Below are 17,290 nucleotides of genomic sequence, written 5' to 3'. Positions count from 1 at the left end.
TTAAAACAAAAATCTAAAGCATCACTTATACTGGCGCTTATATCAATGTTTATATTGGGGTCTAAGCGTCACTTATACTTGCGCTTACATCAATGCTTATACCGAGATCAAAGCTTGGGGGGTTCACTATATGTAAACTCTCTACATCACGTGCGTTCAAGGCCTAATTTTAAAACCCCTTATCTGTAAATTTTTCATGAATAAAACACACCCTTTTTCTATTCAATCTGTAAATACCCCCTTTAAATAATACCCTTTTGTATGTAAAAAAAAGTGTAAAAAAGGGATTTAAAAAACCCCTTTCTGTTGAACCCACAGCTACGGTTACATATTTATGAGTGTCGCCCCCGAGAGTCAAAGGATAACTTATACTGATTTTTATATCAATGTGTGCTTAGGCCCCGATGCTATTTTTTTCTTTTCTTTTATTCATTAAATCGTCGATATAAACTCACCCCGACACTATTTTCTTTAATATTCATTAAACCGGCGACAAACAATTGCATATGTTATAGTGGCATGCTTATGTAATAATTAGCTATTTATCATCTTACTATAAGGTAACTCTCTCTCTCTCTCTCTCTCTCTCTCTCTCTCTCTCTCTCATGGGCTTAGTATTTTGTGTGTAGGTTCTTGCTTAGAGCTTATTTTTTTGGCAAACTGTGGTATGGAGCTCTCTCAGATAGGTATTCTCTCTCTCTCTCTCTCTCTCTCTCTCTCTCTCTCATGGGATTTGTTTGCTTGCATGCAGTTGAAACCCCACAAAGGGTGCTTCTTCCCTCTCACACAGCTATATTCTCTCTCTCACACAGGATTTGTTAACTTGTGTGCAGGTTGAAACGTTTGCAACATAGAGGTAGCTATCTTCTCTCATTGGATCGCCGATGGGGGGGGTGCTTCTAAGAGAGAGTCTATATGTGTGTGTTTGTTGTTACGAGAAAGAATATGACAATGCTGAAGGGGAGAGAGAGAGGGAGGGGGGAGGACTCTAGTTCACACATAAAAAAAAGAGAGAGGACTGCATGCCAAAACGCCTTCTTTGTACAGTTATCTTTTAAATGCCAAAATGCCTTCTTTTTGTATAGTTGTCTTTTGAACGGTGTACCGTGTACCGAGCTCCTAGTAAAAAAAGACTTTACAAACGCGAGTGATAGTATGACTGTAAACCTCTTCAATCTACTTATAGTATGTGGAGTTTGTCATCAAGGTAATGTTGCGTCTAGGCGCTTCGATTCCTCTGTGGATTTGAACACCAGACTCCTCGGCCCTTGACAATTCGGACTCTGTTTTTGTCGCACAACTCACAGTGTTACTCCGCGCTTTCAAGAGTGCCTGTAGGCTTCTCCGATCAGCACTCTTACAAGAGCTCCTGCTTTTAACTTTGCTCTGGCGCTACAATGGGTCAATTGCATCAAGAGCAAGAGCTTGGAGGGCACATTTGCCTCCATCGCCTGACGCCTCACTCGGTCGTTGCTCGAGTAGCGGCACACCTTCCACAGCACCACCACGGCGGACTCCGTCGCTGCTTCCGACAAATTCCTGCACAAAACCTTCGCTATCGTGGGGACAGCAAATGCGTGGCTGGCTATGGCAGCCCGTCCCTCTGCGCAGGAGGCCAGGACCTCTAGGAGTGAGAGTGCCTTGTCGGAGACCATTGATTCGGGAGCTGCTTGACGAGCTGAGTGAAGCAGCTGCTCCAGTGTCACCTGAACCAGTGAGGCCGGTGTTTCTGTTAGGCTTAATGTGGTTGTTCGAGAGGATCGGCAGAACAAGAATAGACAGTCGAGGATGTCGTGAGCGAGGAATCTCGAAGGATCGGAATGCTTCAAAATTTGGACGAGCCCGTGTGCGAGGGCGGGAAGCTGAGGTGCAAGGCTTCGTAAGAAGGGCTTCTGCGTAGGATGTTGAGAGACCAGATTGGCCAGCAGGTGAGCTGAGTTCAGCCTCGGCTGGCGCTCGATGCTGTATAGTAAACACAAGAGGCAACGGATTACTTCCAGTTGGGCTAAGGCCGCTAGATCATGTGGAGTGAGGTGGAGAAGGGAGAGCGCTGCGACGGCCTCCTCGCACGTGCGAACCGCCAGGCCATCTCCTCGACACGCTTCGGAGCTGTAGTGGGAGAGGAGGGAGGCCAGGAGGTGAGCAGCTTGCGCAAGGGGTAGTGCAGTCTGATCAGGGATAGCAACATCCTGATCAGGGGCTGCAGAAGCTAGGTCCATGCGGAGCTTGTGGACAGCGGCTGTGCAGAATTCTCCTATCCGAATTCCGCCGCCGTCCGACATCGTCGGTTCTGCCGGCAAGCCGACGGGGAGGTTGGCCTGGCACCAGGTCCGGATGATGCGAAGAAGGGTGTAGTTGGGGATGAAGCAAGGGGTGCAGCAGGTATCGAGGGGTTTCCTGGTAACTGGGCAGGTGTTATGGCCGGCGGCCAACCAGCGCTGGATAGAGGCGCGGTCGTAGGTGATGCCGGTGGAGAGCGTGACAGGGTCCGTCATGAGATCAAGCGAAATTGGGCAATGGAATGCAGAGGGCGGGTTTATAGTAGCTGCAGCTGCTCTGGCATCGACGCTTGTTGACATACTGGTTGTGCAGGGTAAGAAGCTGCGGAGGTGCGAGGTTGTTGATGCTTCTCGAAATACTGGTTCTTATACTTAACGTGCTATCGGAGCTGACGTCTATTCACCTTTTCGAGCGCACGAACAATCCGTGTCGATATGCAACCAAATCCAATCCGTGTCCACCGCCTCTCAAGACTAAACTTTTATACTCTAGAATCCGATCGATCACCTACTCATGGGCCACGCTGCTATTGCTACCGACTCTGCAACTTGCGCATTGCTTTTACTACAAGGGTTGACTCATTACGGATATGCTTATAGATCACAATGCAGTGCTTACTAAAAATGATTTTTTAAGCAAGTGAAAAAACCCCTACTCCTAATTTAAATACATTTAAACAGGGATTCTGTTTTCATATGGCTCCATGTCAAGTACGTAGGTTTTTCAAACCCAACACAATAATCATTTCGATTTTTAAAAGAGAAGCTCTTAACTAGCCAAAAACCATTTTAAAAACACAACTCTAAAACTAATCCTCTTTTAGTATGTTGTCAAACAAAGCTATTTGCATAAAATAACTGCTCACAGTCAGAGACCAACTCAAATTTCCTTCCGCTTTCCCATTTTGCAGCCATTGAGAATACCTCCAAGAGTCCAATGCGAGTCCAATGCATGTTGACACATAATACTACAAAAAATAGGCAACTAAATTGAAGTCTGGACTTTAGAAAAATCAATGAACCTTGCAAACAATGAAGATTATTAGTTTATTTTGCCCTCAGACATGGTAGGGGGGTTCTTATTTACAAACTTAAAAGTAAGAAAAAAAAAGAGCGTTAACACCACACCCACCACATCTAGAAAAGAAAAAATATGCAAATGGACTGAAAAATCAAAGAGAGACTAGAAAAATGACAAAAAGATATGTGTGTGTGTGTGTGTGTGTGTGTGTGTGTGTGTGTGAGAGAGAGAGAGAGAGAGAGAGAGAGAGAGAGAGAGAGAGAGAGAGAGAGGAGTCAAAAATACACACGACTCGCTGAGAATTTAGAAAGTGATAAGGTTGGAACTTGGGCCGCAGCTAATTTAGAAAGGGACAGGTCGACTCCGAGCCATTTCACATGAGCTGGGTAGAAACAATTCAAAAATATATAGTATATACTATGTAACTATAGTATTATTAATATTATATATTTTTTAAAAGGTATATATATTCCATGTCCTTTAAAGTAAGGACATACTTACACATAAACCTTGAAAAAAAAGAGAAGACTTTTGTCCTACCATGAATATCAAGTTCCAGGATCCAATTTTCTCCTTTTTGAAAAAGGATTAGACAAATTTCTTTCCCTTTAGTTCCAAAGTTTGTCTTGATAAAATACACTAAAGGACGTTTTTTCGTGAGCACTATCACAATGCACACACATCGATAGCACACACGTGTTATGTGACACGCTCTCTCTCTCTCTCTCTCTCTCTCTCTCTCTCTCTCAACACTCACACACCGGCCCCTATTAAACAAAGAAATGAGGGACACGCTCTCTCTCTCTCTCTCTCTCTCTCTCTCTCTCTCTCTCTCTCTCAACACTCACACACCGGCCCCTATTAAACAAAGAAATGAGGGAAAATCGTTAGGTCAAAGCTATTGGGTCAATTATGAACTATACAAGATGGAGGTCTTTTTTGCAAATTTAGTTTTTTAAAATTTTTAAATAGATACATTTTAATTAGCATTTATTGTTTGTTTAGGTATAGTTATTATATACAATAAAAAATCTATCATGAAACAATCCAACGGTGGAGGTCTACTTCTTGCCATTTTGTCTTTTGAAAACTTTCGATTTAGTGTAGATATATTTTGATTAGCATTTATTACTTATGCAAGTATAGTTATTTAGACATCCTTTTGCAAAGGGGTATTTGTAACTTGTTCTTCTAGATTAGAAGTACAAAAATCAAAGGTAAAAGTATTTTTCAGAATATTCTCTCTTATTTTGGCTAGTTTTGCCAACAATTCAACCCAAACAACTTTCATGAATGAGGTGTGAAGTCACACAATTCTACTATGCATGCTTGATTTTTGCCAGGCATCGTGTATGCTTTTTGGTATTTTGGTTGTAAAAATAATTATAAGCCATCAAAAGATAGTACACGTAAATTGCGAAAAACTTGCTTCCTGTCAGCTTTGATGGACAAGGGTTCCCATTCAAAAGTCAACCTTGCTACCATATTCCTGTATCTATAACCAAGAGTTAATACATTTGGCTAGTAGAGTCAATTCATTACTTAGAATCTAAATTTCATTCCTCTAAATTTCAAAAGTCAATCTTGCTACCATGTCCTATATCTACAACCAAGAGTTAATGTATTTGGCTAGTATAGTCAATTCATTACTTCGAAACTAAAATTTATTTCTCTATTTTTTATTTTAAAAAACAATTTGTTTCTCATATTGTCCTTATGATGAAATTCAAAATATTAAATGATTTCTCTTTCAAAATTCTTCGATTTTAATTGTGTACTTATATACACACATACATAATGTACATATATATGTATATACATATATACATACATATATATATATATATATATACAATTATATATATATGTATATCATTATATATATACACGTATACACACATATATATATGTGTGTATATATATGTGTATGTGACATATACACACACACACATATATATGTGTGTGTGTGTATATATGTGTATGTGACATATACACACACACACATATACCCAAGTTTGTAGCTGAAAACTTCACCATACTCTCCCTTGGTCTACATGTCTAGCTTTGCCCTTTTTTTCCCCTTTACCCTTGCCATGTCCCCGTATGCTTGTCCTTGTTTTCTCTTTACCTTTGCCATGATCCCCTCCTTGTAACTTGCAAGATTCAAAAGGCAAATTAGACTTCGATTGCATATGATGAAACTCCAAGGAGAGTGAGACCAGCTTAACCAAGGTTAGGGACTCAATAATATGAGAAGAGGACATCATCATGGGGTGATTGGAACGCAAAATAAGATGCTTGCATACGTGATGACTCATGGGGTGAAGAGGGAATCATCATCATCACGGTGCACTTTTGAGACAGACTGGAATTTGAGGATGAGTATTGTCGTGAACGCGAAGAGGCAAAAGTAGACGCCAACTCTTACTTCGCATGCTGTTAAGCTCTTAAAAAAGAGCAGAGGCTCTAACGCATTGATGAGAACGCGGCCCGTGCATTGAATTTCTTAAATGGCGTGGAGGGCAAAACCTTTTTTTGGTCCTGGGGTGGTGACTGGTGAGTTATGTAACCCAAGTCAAGGGTTCAACTCCCCAGCTGGTTGATATGCTATCTTCTTGTAACCTTGTCTACCTTGCCCACGCTTTCTTCTTGTAGAGGTATGTGGGGACTCATGGGGGCCTTTTGGGATTGCGATTCCTGGACGCGGTGCACTTTTGAGACAGCCTGGAATTTGAGGATGAGTATTGTCGTGAACGCGAAGAGGCAAAAGTAGACGTCAACTCTTACTTCGCATGCTGTTAAGCTCTTCAAAAGAGCAGAAACGCGTTGATGAGAACGCATTAAAAGAAACGATCCCACCTGTAGTGTAATTTTCAACCGTTGGAAATCTAACATCCAAGCTAAATTTAAATTTTGACACTTGTCTAAACCTACTAAAGTTTACATTTTTTTTAGTTATAACATCGGCCAATCATAGGATTTTGATTAAGGAAAACTAGCCATACCAGGGTTCTGGAAATTTTTTTTAATGAACCGGCCATGAATCCTCCTCGCTACAAGTTGAACAGGTATTTCAAAATTTTAGGCGGCATGATCCTCTTCATACAAGAGTGAAGAATCTCAGTCCCTCTTGCTACTTGAAGAAGGCGGACCATATCCTTCTACGACTTTTCTAAACCATCATAACATGCATTTCATAATGTACATGTGCTATAAAATTTAAACTTAAATATGCTATCCTTCTACGACTTTTCTAAACCATCATAATATGCATTTCATAGTGTATATGTGCTATAACATTTAAACCTTAAGATGCTGCATTTTACCATTGATACAACTTCACATAGTTGAAATAAAGAGACTAGAAATCATACTTGAAAGAAGCAAGCAAGCATGTTTCCAATCCTGGTATGACATCTCCGTAAACGTTTAGTGGTTGTTGCTAAGCACCATTGCTCTTTGAAGAGAAAAAGGTTCTTGTACATGCATTTGAAAAAGTTTATCTATTCACAATGAAGCATGCACATTCTATAAAACTATGTTACTAATACTTCTAAGATAATTTGACATCCTTAAGAACTACATACAGATGCCAAGCCTATCAAGTTAGAGGATGAAGATTGAGGTATAGAGGAGCGCCCTTACCAAGACTTGAAGCACTAAAAGCACTTTCAATACTATACAAACCTGCAAGGAAACTCATTTGATAGGTTTACTTCCGGGTTTTACTTTCCTAAACTCAACATAAGCAATCACGATGATAATAAAGTAGTATCATTATGCATTCTTACTTGAAAGTTGAATCACCCTAAAACAACTAGCTCTACACACACACACGCACACTTATATATGAAGATATATGTGTGTGTGTGTGTGTGTGTGTGTGTGTGTGTGTGTGTGTGTGTGTGTGTGTGGCCTCAGAGAAGTATATACATCACTAAGTCTCTGCACAAAGCCAAAAACAATAAAAACCAATTTTTGTTTTTCAATTTGAAAGATAACAAGTAAAACTAAAAATGAGAGAGAGACTACTAAAGAAAGAAATGAAAGGATAATGAGAAAAAGTCAAGCAATAGAGACACATAAAGAGAATGCATACATTTATAAAAATTCTGTAACAATAAAAAGAAAGAAAGACAAAAGCTAAGCTAAACAATTAGACAAGCATGTTAAAAGACGTACATAATAATAAAATATAAAGCATTAGAAAGAAAGAAAGAAAAAACATGAAAAAAATTACATACAAGTAAGAAAACTAAAAAATAGTACAAAGCACAACTCATAAAATTAAATAAACACTAACTAGTAGCCGTCAAAAGCTAAAAAGAACTCTAAACAATAAAAGATGAAAAAAGCTAAGCATATGTACAAAAAAACCTAAAAAAAGAAAGAAAAAATGCTAAGTACATGTGAGCTCATCATCGGCCACAAGTACTACAATATCTCATCATCGGCCATTAGTTGTTTACAAAGCAAAAAATCAGCATAAAACCCATGTCTTACAAACTTTATTGCAAGACCAATGAGCAAATACCATTAGCTATGAATAAATGTCGATGAGCTTTGCTAGCCCACAAGGCTATACTATCAGCAAACTCTGAATCACTCAAGTCCTCAGGACCTTCAACATACAATTTCATTAAAGCATCTAAACTTTTTATCTCTAGACGATTTCTTAGCTTGTCTTTTATCACAGTACGTGCACTAAAGCCTCTTTCACAAATTGCAATACTGGAACATTGTACAAGGGCAACTTGACAAATAGATAATACATTGGGGAATGCATCTTTCCACAAATCATTGCATGCAATAGATGAAGTTACCTCCGGGAGACTATACCTCACCCAATCCCTTGATGCTTGATGCTTGAACTTTGTATACTCCCTTTTGAACTGCTCAGGATTGATCACTGCATTAAAATCTTGCACATGAAGCTTTTTAGAGGAACCATAGAACTTACATATTCGATCGACCTCGTTGATGCCATAGGTTTTCAAAGGCCTTTCTAACAATGGATGTTGTGCAGGCACCAACACCTTCATACAACTCAACACAGAGTTGTCATCAAACCTAGAAGTTAAATTTTCAATCACAGCATTTGCAAAAGATATTTGAAAATCCAATGCTCTGTTCAAATCTTCCCCAAACAAATCACGAGTCAAATCAGGATCATACATTCTATTACCACGCAAAGCATTTCTCAAACCATATAAATATCCTTTTTTAGGACCATACTCTGGAAGTAAAGCATATCCATTCACTCCATATGTATAAGCATTTATATAACAAATTTCTTTTGGAACATTTGACTCAAAGTAGCTAATCCTCTTAAAATGTCAGCCATAAAATGCAAGCAATAAAGACACTCAAAATCTGATAAATCACGGTAAATATGAGGGGCCTCAGTCTTTGTAATGGTAAGAATAGAATCCAAAGATTTCACAACTATACTTACCGCTCGATACCTGCTTAGCCATCTAATATTAAATGTGTGTTCCAATCGAAGAATAGGGCATGCAAGATCAGCTTGCATGATTTCAAGGCCCTCTAATCTCTTGGAACTTCCATTGAAGTAGCTTGCAATAGCATTGACTAGTTTGTCAAGCTTTTTGCAATACTCCATCTCTTTGGCCACATTTGATACTGCTAAAGCAGCACGATGCGCTACACAATGTATCGAAGTCAAGAAAGGATTCACATGTTTTTTAAGCAATGCTTGAACTCCATTATCTTTTCCTACCATTATAGCACATCCATCAGACCCAAAAGCAACAAATTTAGAAAAATCAAGGTTCATTTTCTTAAGCTCTTCAAGAATCGCCTCATAAATAGATTTAGCACTACCATCATGAACACGCACAATTCCATAGAAGCTCATTTTGGGAATGCAAGCACTCTCAAGAAAAGAAAGATAAATGACCATATAACCATGTCGAGAGATATCATTAGACTCATCAATTAAAACTCCAAACCATGGACTAGCTGCAACCTTCTTTATGGTAAAATCCATAAGACACTTTGCCATACAAAATATCATCTCAGCACATGCTTTATCATCATTATATAGAGTAGTAGGTATGGAGCATGACAATCTTGCACATATTTTATGATATGAGGAAAATGTGCAAATGCCATGTTTCTCTTTGCAATGAGATATGCACCTCTAAACAAACATAATAAAGCTTGATCTTTTATCTCTACTACTTTTTGCATACTATTTTGAATGCAATCTTTATTCTCAATAAGCACGGCATTCATAGCTGCCTTATGTGACAATCAGTTTGTGCATGAGACTTAAAATTACTTACCTTGAAGTTTATCGATCCACCTTTGGAATACGCAGAATGTGGATGAGGATACTTTAAGCAAAATTTGCAAAATAATTTCACCTCCTTATCATCATACTCGAGCCACTTATAATCATCTAGCCATTCTTTTTGAAAGAGCGCACGCCTTTCATTTTTTCGATCATACTCGGCCCTCTCTTCAAGAGACATACACTTCAAGGCTTTATCAGTAACATTAGCAACACTATCACAAGCTGATGATGGACCAGATTCATTCTCAACAATCTTTTTAGCCTTTTTAGAAATGTTAGTTACATCAATGCTAGCCCAAGTAAGAAGTGCACCTTGTCTTTTATCTTTTGATTTAGGTGCCATGATGAAGCATAAACCTTACCTCAAAATAGACACCTTTTCTACAATTTGATAATACAAAGAATAAGAACCTCGCATGCGCGCGCGAGCGCGCACAGATAAACAAGCATAGTACATACATCAATCGAAAAACACACACACATGCACATGTATTATACATAAAGAATAAGAACTTCTAATATCTATGACACACACACACACACACACACACACACACACACATACACACACACACACACAAGCATGCATTACTATAAAAGGTTTGGGTCTCTCTCTCTCTCTCTCTCTCTCTCTCTCTCTCTCTCTCTCTCTCTCTCTCTCTCTCTCTCTTAGTTATAGAAATGGATATTATGTATTTTTTCTATTCAAAATTGAAAAACCGGTTAGGGTGAATTTTTATCCTTATTTTTGTTGGTTTGGGAAAAAAAAAATTTTGACACTAGTTGGTGCCTAGCGATGGTAGTCTAGTAGTAGTTAGGATCTTTATTTGATGCTTCTTTCATTTGATTTCGATTCTGTCATTTTTATATGTGCAATAGGCATAAACGCGGACTTGGCCATGAACTTTTGGGTGCCCACGAGCGTAAACTGGGCAACTCTACTAACCTATTTCCCGTGACTATTGAGATATATCATATACCACTGGTGGTGGTTGGTTAGAGTGGAATTTCTAACCCACCATGAGCTCATCGATGGTCCGAAATACCATCGAATCTGGGATGTTTATGCATTGCATTGCACCATGCACGCAGAGCAAGGCAAGCAAGCCTAAGTTACCACTGCACTAAGGCGAGATTTGGAGATCAACCTTTACCACTGCACTAGGGCAAAATCACCTTTCTCTCTCTCTCTCTCTCTCTCTCTCTCTCTCTCTCTCTGTGCACGTGGTACATGCTCATTTTGAGCCAGGGAGGGGAAACACGCTCGGGCGACGAGGACTAAGCCATAGGAGGGACGAGGGCGACGACTGGAGGAAGGGGGGAGATGATAGGGGAAGGAGGCACCGGCTCCTGGCTAGTGACGGCACGAGGGAGAGATTATCTAAGGTACCTTAGCCAGATTATCTAAGGTACCTTAACGATAAGGCGGCGGCTAAGGAGGGAGATTATCTGAGGTACCTTACTCCATAGCAGCCTCTAACTCTACCATACATACGTAGGGCCTCGGTGCTTCAATGGCCGACTTCCGTTTCAGAGGCAGGCTGCTATACAGCTCCTTTCTAACCCCCACCACCTCCGTGCTCGTAGCCACCGTATCCCTTGCCGCCACCACTCAGGGTTCAAAAAGCTTTAATTTCAAGCAAATATACAAAAGTTTCTTGAGACTTGAGCGCTAGCACTAACCCGACTGCTGGAGGCTTGTGCGTTGAATAGTTGAGGGCGCGCAGGTTGAGGCTTGCCACTTGAGCGCAGCAGCACGTTGACGGTTGTGCGTTGAATAGTTGAGGGCGCGGGCGCAGCAGTAGCAGGTTGCAGTGTTGCACAATGCAAGCTTGAGCCTTGAACGGTGAACCGTAAATCATAGCCTTGTGGCCGCTGGCCTGTGGACTTGAGTGAAGATAAGCCTAGTCTAAGAAAAGCAAGTTGCAACGTTTTCGGTTTGCAGAATAAAATTTAAATTCTATATAGTATATAGTATTACTATAGTCTATAAAGCTATAAATTATATACCATTAGGAAAAAAGGGAGCTCATTTTGGGGCCTTTTACGGTTTGGAAAAATAAGCTCTCAACCAATCAACAGAGGGCCAACGTAACGTTGGAAATTCACAAAAATAAGAGAAAATAGATAACAGAAACAATACTTTATGTAGGTACAAGCGTGCTACATTAATGTGGAGATTGGTTTTTTATTCTCACAAGATCTTTGGACATGAAGATAGAATCTAGTCTGACATTTTCTCTAACAAGGGCCTTCCTGCTTCCACCTTCCTTTGAACTTTGAAATGTCGTGCTGCCTTTCCTTCGAAAGGTCTACCATTCTACACCACTGCCTCATTGTGCAGCAGCCTCTTCTTTTTCAAAACTGCTCCCTTGATCCTGTTTGGCTTAGAGTAAGATGTTTCTTGTCAACTGTCTGTCTGCCCACTTTCTCTTTCTTGAAACTTCACTTTGTTATCTTGTTTACATTACTTTGCTGTTGTTACAGATTCACAAGGTCTCCATGGTGAATAAAAACTATGGCCGTTCTTGTGGAAGACGCTCTGTGGATGATAATGCTATGAAGGCATAATTATACCACACATCCTTACCCTGTCGACCTGCTTCTTCTATTTCTTCGGTAGAGAATTCAAGTACAGTCAAAACGGAAGGAACTTGGGAAAGGTTTAGTGTTTTGAAAGGAGCATGGGTGCTCATGCAACCTAGCAAAAGAAAGAGACCCCAGACAAAAAACATTTTCTTGGCGTCATGGAAGGGAAGAGTACGAGATTTTAAAATCACCAGAGGGAAGATATCGGTGAAAGAAGTTTTGATTAAGCATGTGTACATGCATAAAGAACTTGTCTTGCGAGACTATCCAAATGATCTTCCGCAACACAGGCCTAATTGTATATTTTTCTATTGTGGTTTTGTTCTTTATGAGGTGTATGGATTTTTAAGATGAAGCTTTCTTTCTTTGCTTATTGACATTCTTGTGTTATTTTATTTCAGATTTATACCCTTCATCGTATGAGACATGGCAAAACATCGATTGTATTCTAGGATTTATAGATGTTTTGCATGGATCGATAGGAGAACAACAATACCAAGGTCGATGTGCAACAGAGCTAGCTCAATCGGGTATATTTTTTACTGATCATTTTTATCAGTTGTTGGTGGACAATGCTAACACACATGGTGTGTTAAGAAAACAAGATCATCTGACTTATCCTAGTCTCATGAAGCACTGCTATTAGTTTACTTTACCCTATTGATTTATATTGCTTTTTTGCAGGTGCTCAAAAGAAGAGAGAGTTCAATAAAATGCAAAGACATTGAAAATTTGAAAATTGAGATAACACAGACTCCATAAACAAAGGTATTATATTCAATAAAGTAAAATTTTATACAGAAGTGTTTAATTGTATATGTAGAACATATTCTTGACAACCATTTTCTATTTATCTACAGCCTGATCCAGAGGCTGCTCTACATGGTCCAAGCTCTCCGTATCATCTTTTTTTGGAGAATCTATTTTCTGCTGCTCCATCCTGTCCTATACAATCTCTTGGTGCTGCTCCATTGTCTCCTCTACTGCCCCTGGAGAATCTGTTTGCTGTGCTGCTCCATCTTCTCCTCAATAACATCAGCACAGCAGGTCCTTGTTCCTGTGGCTTCTCCTCATCAGCACTAGGTCCTTGTTCCTGTGGCACCACATCAGCATCGTGTGTCATCAAGGTGTATGACACCTTCTCAGACTTTAGAGCTCTCACCCAACTCGACAGTAGCTGGTACAATAGGTTTGGGGGAGGCATACTTCAAAAACTCCCAAATTGTATCAGCTCTGAAGCTATATACATAGTTCGAGCTGAAGCTATCTTCTCTCATCTGCAATGGCATATGATGATTTAGAACACTTTGTACCAATATCAATTATTTTGAAGCTAAATGAAAATTATTTTTTCTTGGTCTGGCTGTCCTATCTCAAAATAGCTTGAAAGTATATATTTGGCACTGATCAGCACTCTCCAGCAGCCGCAGCTACTTGAATCATCTTGTTGTGGTGTCTGTACAGTTGGAAAGATATGTTAGAAACTGTTAACATCTGAACAAAACAAAATTATTCAATAGGTTCAAAGGCATAGCATGAAATAGACATCAGTAGGGGGAACGACTTTCTACCTCTTAATTTATTGACTCTATTGAATCCAAAAGATTGACATTAGGAGGACAGTGATCCAATGCATCTAGAAACCTTCTAATACAACTGCAATACATATAATTCAGTTAGTGTGCATTAAAACAAAATAATGAAGTTTAAAGTTAAAAATAGCACACACACCACTTACAATTTCAACTCTCTGTGTGTGTTTTTAAGAGAGTTGAATATAAAGCATTGCTTCTGCTGGATATCAATAGAAGCAAAGCTCCAGTGGTGGTCACTGTGTAAGGAAAAAAGCATTAAGAAATCAAAGGCTACAAGAGTTCTCAATCTTAAAGAAGAATCCCAAAAGAAGCAGTCACCCACATACCTGTTATGGTATGGAAGTAGCAAAACATCGATAACATCAAAATTGCAGTGTCTGAACCAATTGAAAATATCCATGGGAGTTTCCTTTGCATCTCTTAACCTAGAGGAAATGGCAGGATCAATAATATGAACTGTATGCTGTACAGCGTGGTTAAGCCAGCTTCTCATCATGCTGCATTGGAACAAACAATAATTAGGGTAGGGTGTAAAGGAGGTACAAGAAGGATTGTTTTGCAAACAAATGTAAAATAAAAGACACTTACTAGAGCATTGCAAGAATGATAGTATCTGAGCAATACTCATTCTTATGAGCCAATGCTGCCAAGCATGGTTTTGTCAAGTCAAAATTATTCACTGACGTTTCATCCTCAATATGGACAACTATGTTAGGGCCCAGCTCTTGCAACCTTCTCTGTATCTGCAGCTCCCTCTGTACAGTCTCCACATCTATAACAGATTTGGATTCTTTTATTTGCTGCTTTAGTGACTCCTCATAAGCAGCTTTCCCTCTGGTGTTCTTTGAGTGGGTTACTTCAACAACCTTAACCTCATCTACCTTCAACTTTCTTGTAGGTGTTCTTTGAGTGGGTTACTTCAACAACCTTAACCTCATCTACCTTCAACTTTCTTGTAGGTGGAATTAATAATATGTCTCTCATCTTGATGTCCTGCCATTCCACAGGATGGACCAGCTTGTCATACCTCCATCTCACTCTGGACAAAGTGTTGAAGTCTTTGGCCATCAGAGTTACCTTGTGAGCATGGGCTGCTACACCAGCATTGCATCTTCAAAATATTTCTCCAAGTAATCCTCTGCCATTTCCTGGTAAGGAAAGAATGGCAGTCCTGTTCCACCTAAAACCAAGGTGCCAACTATCACATATGTCTTTCACTAGTCTCTGAAAAGGTGCCAACTATCACATATGTCTTTCACTAGTCTCTGAAAAGGTGCCTTGGGGATTGCAAAGTCTATAGCTTTCTGTTGCTTCTTGATCTCCTTTAGCACACCTGCACCATGTTTCAATCTCTTGGCCTTTTGCTGGAGCAGGAATTGGCTTCCCCTTCCTGCCATGTGCAACTCTTCCCTGGAGACACACTAAATTCCTTGATACCTGCCCACAGTTGCTGCTGCTGCAAGCCCTGGCCCCTTGCCAGCACTCCTTGCAGTTGACTTGGTTCTTGCCATCACTCTGACAAGCTGCACACAAAGCAATGGAAAGAGATTACAGCCATGGAGAACATGGAATGATACAAAAAGGCAATGACAGGGGTGGATGAAGCAACATTTATAAAGTTGCAACAAAACGTGATTTCGACAGTTTGAAATTCCTAACAGCTCACTCTCGCGTTTTCCTACAAATACTTGAAGTAACATGCTGGTACATTCCTATAGTGATTTCTCTGTCTTTATAACTAAATACAATACATTAGGAAAAAAGGGAGCTCATTTTGGGGCATTTTAGAAGAGAGAGAAAATAGGCTCTCAACTAATCAGGAGTGGGCCAACGTTACGTTGAAAATTCAACAAAAGAAGATAAAAATAAGAAAAATAAATAGTACTGTATGTTCGTAGAAGCGTGTCACATTAATAAGGTGATCCAATTTGAATCTTTAAAAAATTTATTTTTTGTGCAGAATTTGGTGATTCTGACATTGCAGACGCGTCCGGAACGGCCCAAAACCCTAAAAACGGCACTGAAAATGCTGGAATCGGACATCCGGAGGCCCGAAAACGGCCAAAAAAGGCCCCAAAAGTGAGATTTCCCTCTTGCTGAAGACTACTACCACTACCAGATCTCCAGGTTACCTAGGCTGCAGCTCAAGTTTGGGAGAGAGTAGAAGATTCACTAGTGCAACTCCAACAGCATGGAAAAGGAAAAGAAAGGCCAGAGTTCTATATTCTTTTCAATGTTTTTTGATATATATTTCTTCCATCCATAGAATTCTTGATGTCCAGATATCTGGGCAATTCCCATCCACCACATCCCATATCCCAAATTTCCACATCCTAGTTTTATATTTGCAACAAAACGCGATTTCGGCTGTTTGAACAAGATTCCAAGTAGAAATGACTCAAATAATAAAATCATTGATATTTATATCATAAAAACTCATAATTACATGGACATTTCTTTATTAGTGAAGATGGGTACGTTACACTCTTTCATCTTTTAAATTTATTTATGCATAACAATAAATTTAACAAAAATTCTTCTTTAATTTTTTAATAAAATATCCATTATTTTAGTATTCTAAATTTTCTCTTTTTTCATTGGAATACATGGATTTCCATTGTCATGGGAATTTTTCTTTTATCATAAAAATGAATTACTAGAAATTCCTCTTTTTCCTAATTTACTATTTATGCATAAACATTAAAAATCAAATTTTCCATGGTTATGATGAGAATTATTCAATTAACCTAGGATGACTAATCCTAGAGTATGGTAGGAAGTCCTCTTTTCATATTATGCATGAAAATGATTTATGTGTCAATTTTTCAAAAATTTTACCATAGCTCCGTTGCTATTACTGATAACTTTCAATAATTTTAAAAAGCATAAAGTTTAATAATACAATATGATAGAATAACTATCATTTGGATCAATATTCAATTATGGACTTGATTCCTAAGTTTTTCATAATTTAAGTAGCATAAAAGCATTAAAATGCCACTTCTTTGGCCTCTAATTTGACAAGCATAGATTTTACTTTTAGAATTAAGAATTTCTCCATGAGAAGCATCATTTGAATATAGAATTGGTCATAGGAATGACCATTCTTTGGGGGAGAGAGAGATAGATATGCTTGAAAAATATTTTAATTTAAGCATAAATATAAACTTTATGTGATTAATCATTAAAATTCATTAGAGAGCTTCATATGCATTGAAGAACCATTCAATTGAATACTTCTCAAGCTTGAGAGGGGTTGAGAAGTGAAAAACATTTAGAAGAAGAAGAAAAAAATCATAAAGTCACACTTTACCTCTTGTTTTGTTTGATTCTTGAATCTTTAGTCTTAGGAGAGGCCCCCAACCAATCAATTGGTTTAGTATGTTGATGAAGACTCCAAAGAAGGTTGAAGAGAGAGAGAGAGAGAGAAGCTCCAATCTCTCCAAGTTGTAGAGGATTTTTAGAGGATAATAGAAAATATTCTTAT

General features: G+C 38.9%; 2 protein-coding genes across 2 annotated transcripts; both read right to left on the bottom strand.

The window, feature by feature from the left end:
* Positions 1-1,026: 1,026 nt before the first annotated feature.
* On the bottom strand, positions 1,027-2,640 carry LOC147616414 (U-box domain-containing protein 26-like). Its single transcript, XM_086777488.1, has one exon. It carries the CDS (start codon positions 2,577-2,579, stop codon positions 1,323-1,325), a length of 1,257 nt encoding a protein of 418 aa, XP_086633614.1. The 5' UTR covers positions 2,580-2,640; the 3' UTR covers positions 1,027-1,322.
* A 5,095-nt stretch (positions 2,641-7,735) lies between these two features.
* Positions 7,736-9,962, bottom strand: LOC147616413 (uncharacterized). The gene is made up of 2 exons (XM_086777160.1): positions 9,609-9,962; positions 7,736-8,336 (listed from the first exon to the last, which is right to left on the bottom strand). The coding sequence occupies exons 1-2, from the start codon at positions 9,960-9,962 to the stop codon at positions 7,809-7,811; spliced, it is 882 nt and encodes a 293-aa protein (XP_086633286.1). The 3' UTR covers positions 7,736-7,808.
* Positions 9,963-17,290: the final 7,328 nt, after the last annotated feature.

The sequence above is a fragment of the Cibotium barometz genome, chromosome 38 (genome assembly GCF_041138505.1).
Source record: "Cibotium barometz isolate CiBa-2024 chromosome 38, ASM4113850v1, whole genome shotgun sequence".
In the NCBI taxonomy this organism is placed as follows: domain Eukaryota; kingdom Viridiplantae; phylum Streptophyta; class Polypodiopsida; order Cyatheales; family Cibotiaceae; genus Cibotium; species Cibotium barometz.
This window is presented reverse-complemented; position numbering and strand designations above follow the sequence as displayed.

Coding starts and splice junctions, on each gene's coding strand:
- LOC147616413 (XM_086777160.1), bottom strand. CDS start 9,962: ATGGCACCTAAATCAAAAGATAAAAGACAAGGTGCACTTCTTACTTGG. Junction 8,337..9,608: donor GTGGATCGATAAACTTCAAG/GTAAGTAATTTT, acceptor AGTTGTATGAAG/GTGTTGGTGCCTGCACAACA.
- LOC147616414 (XM_086777488.1), bottom strand. CDS start 2,579: ATGTCAACAAGCGTCGATGCCAGAGCAGCTGCAGCTACTATAAACCCG.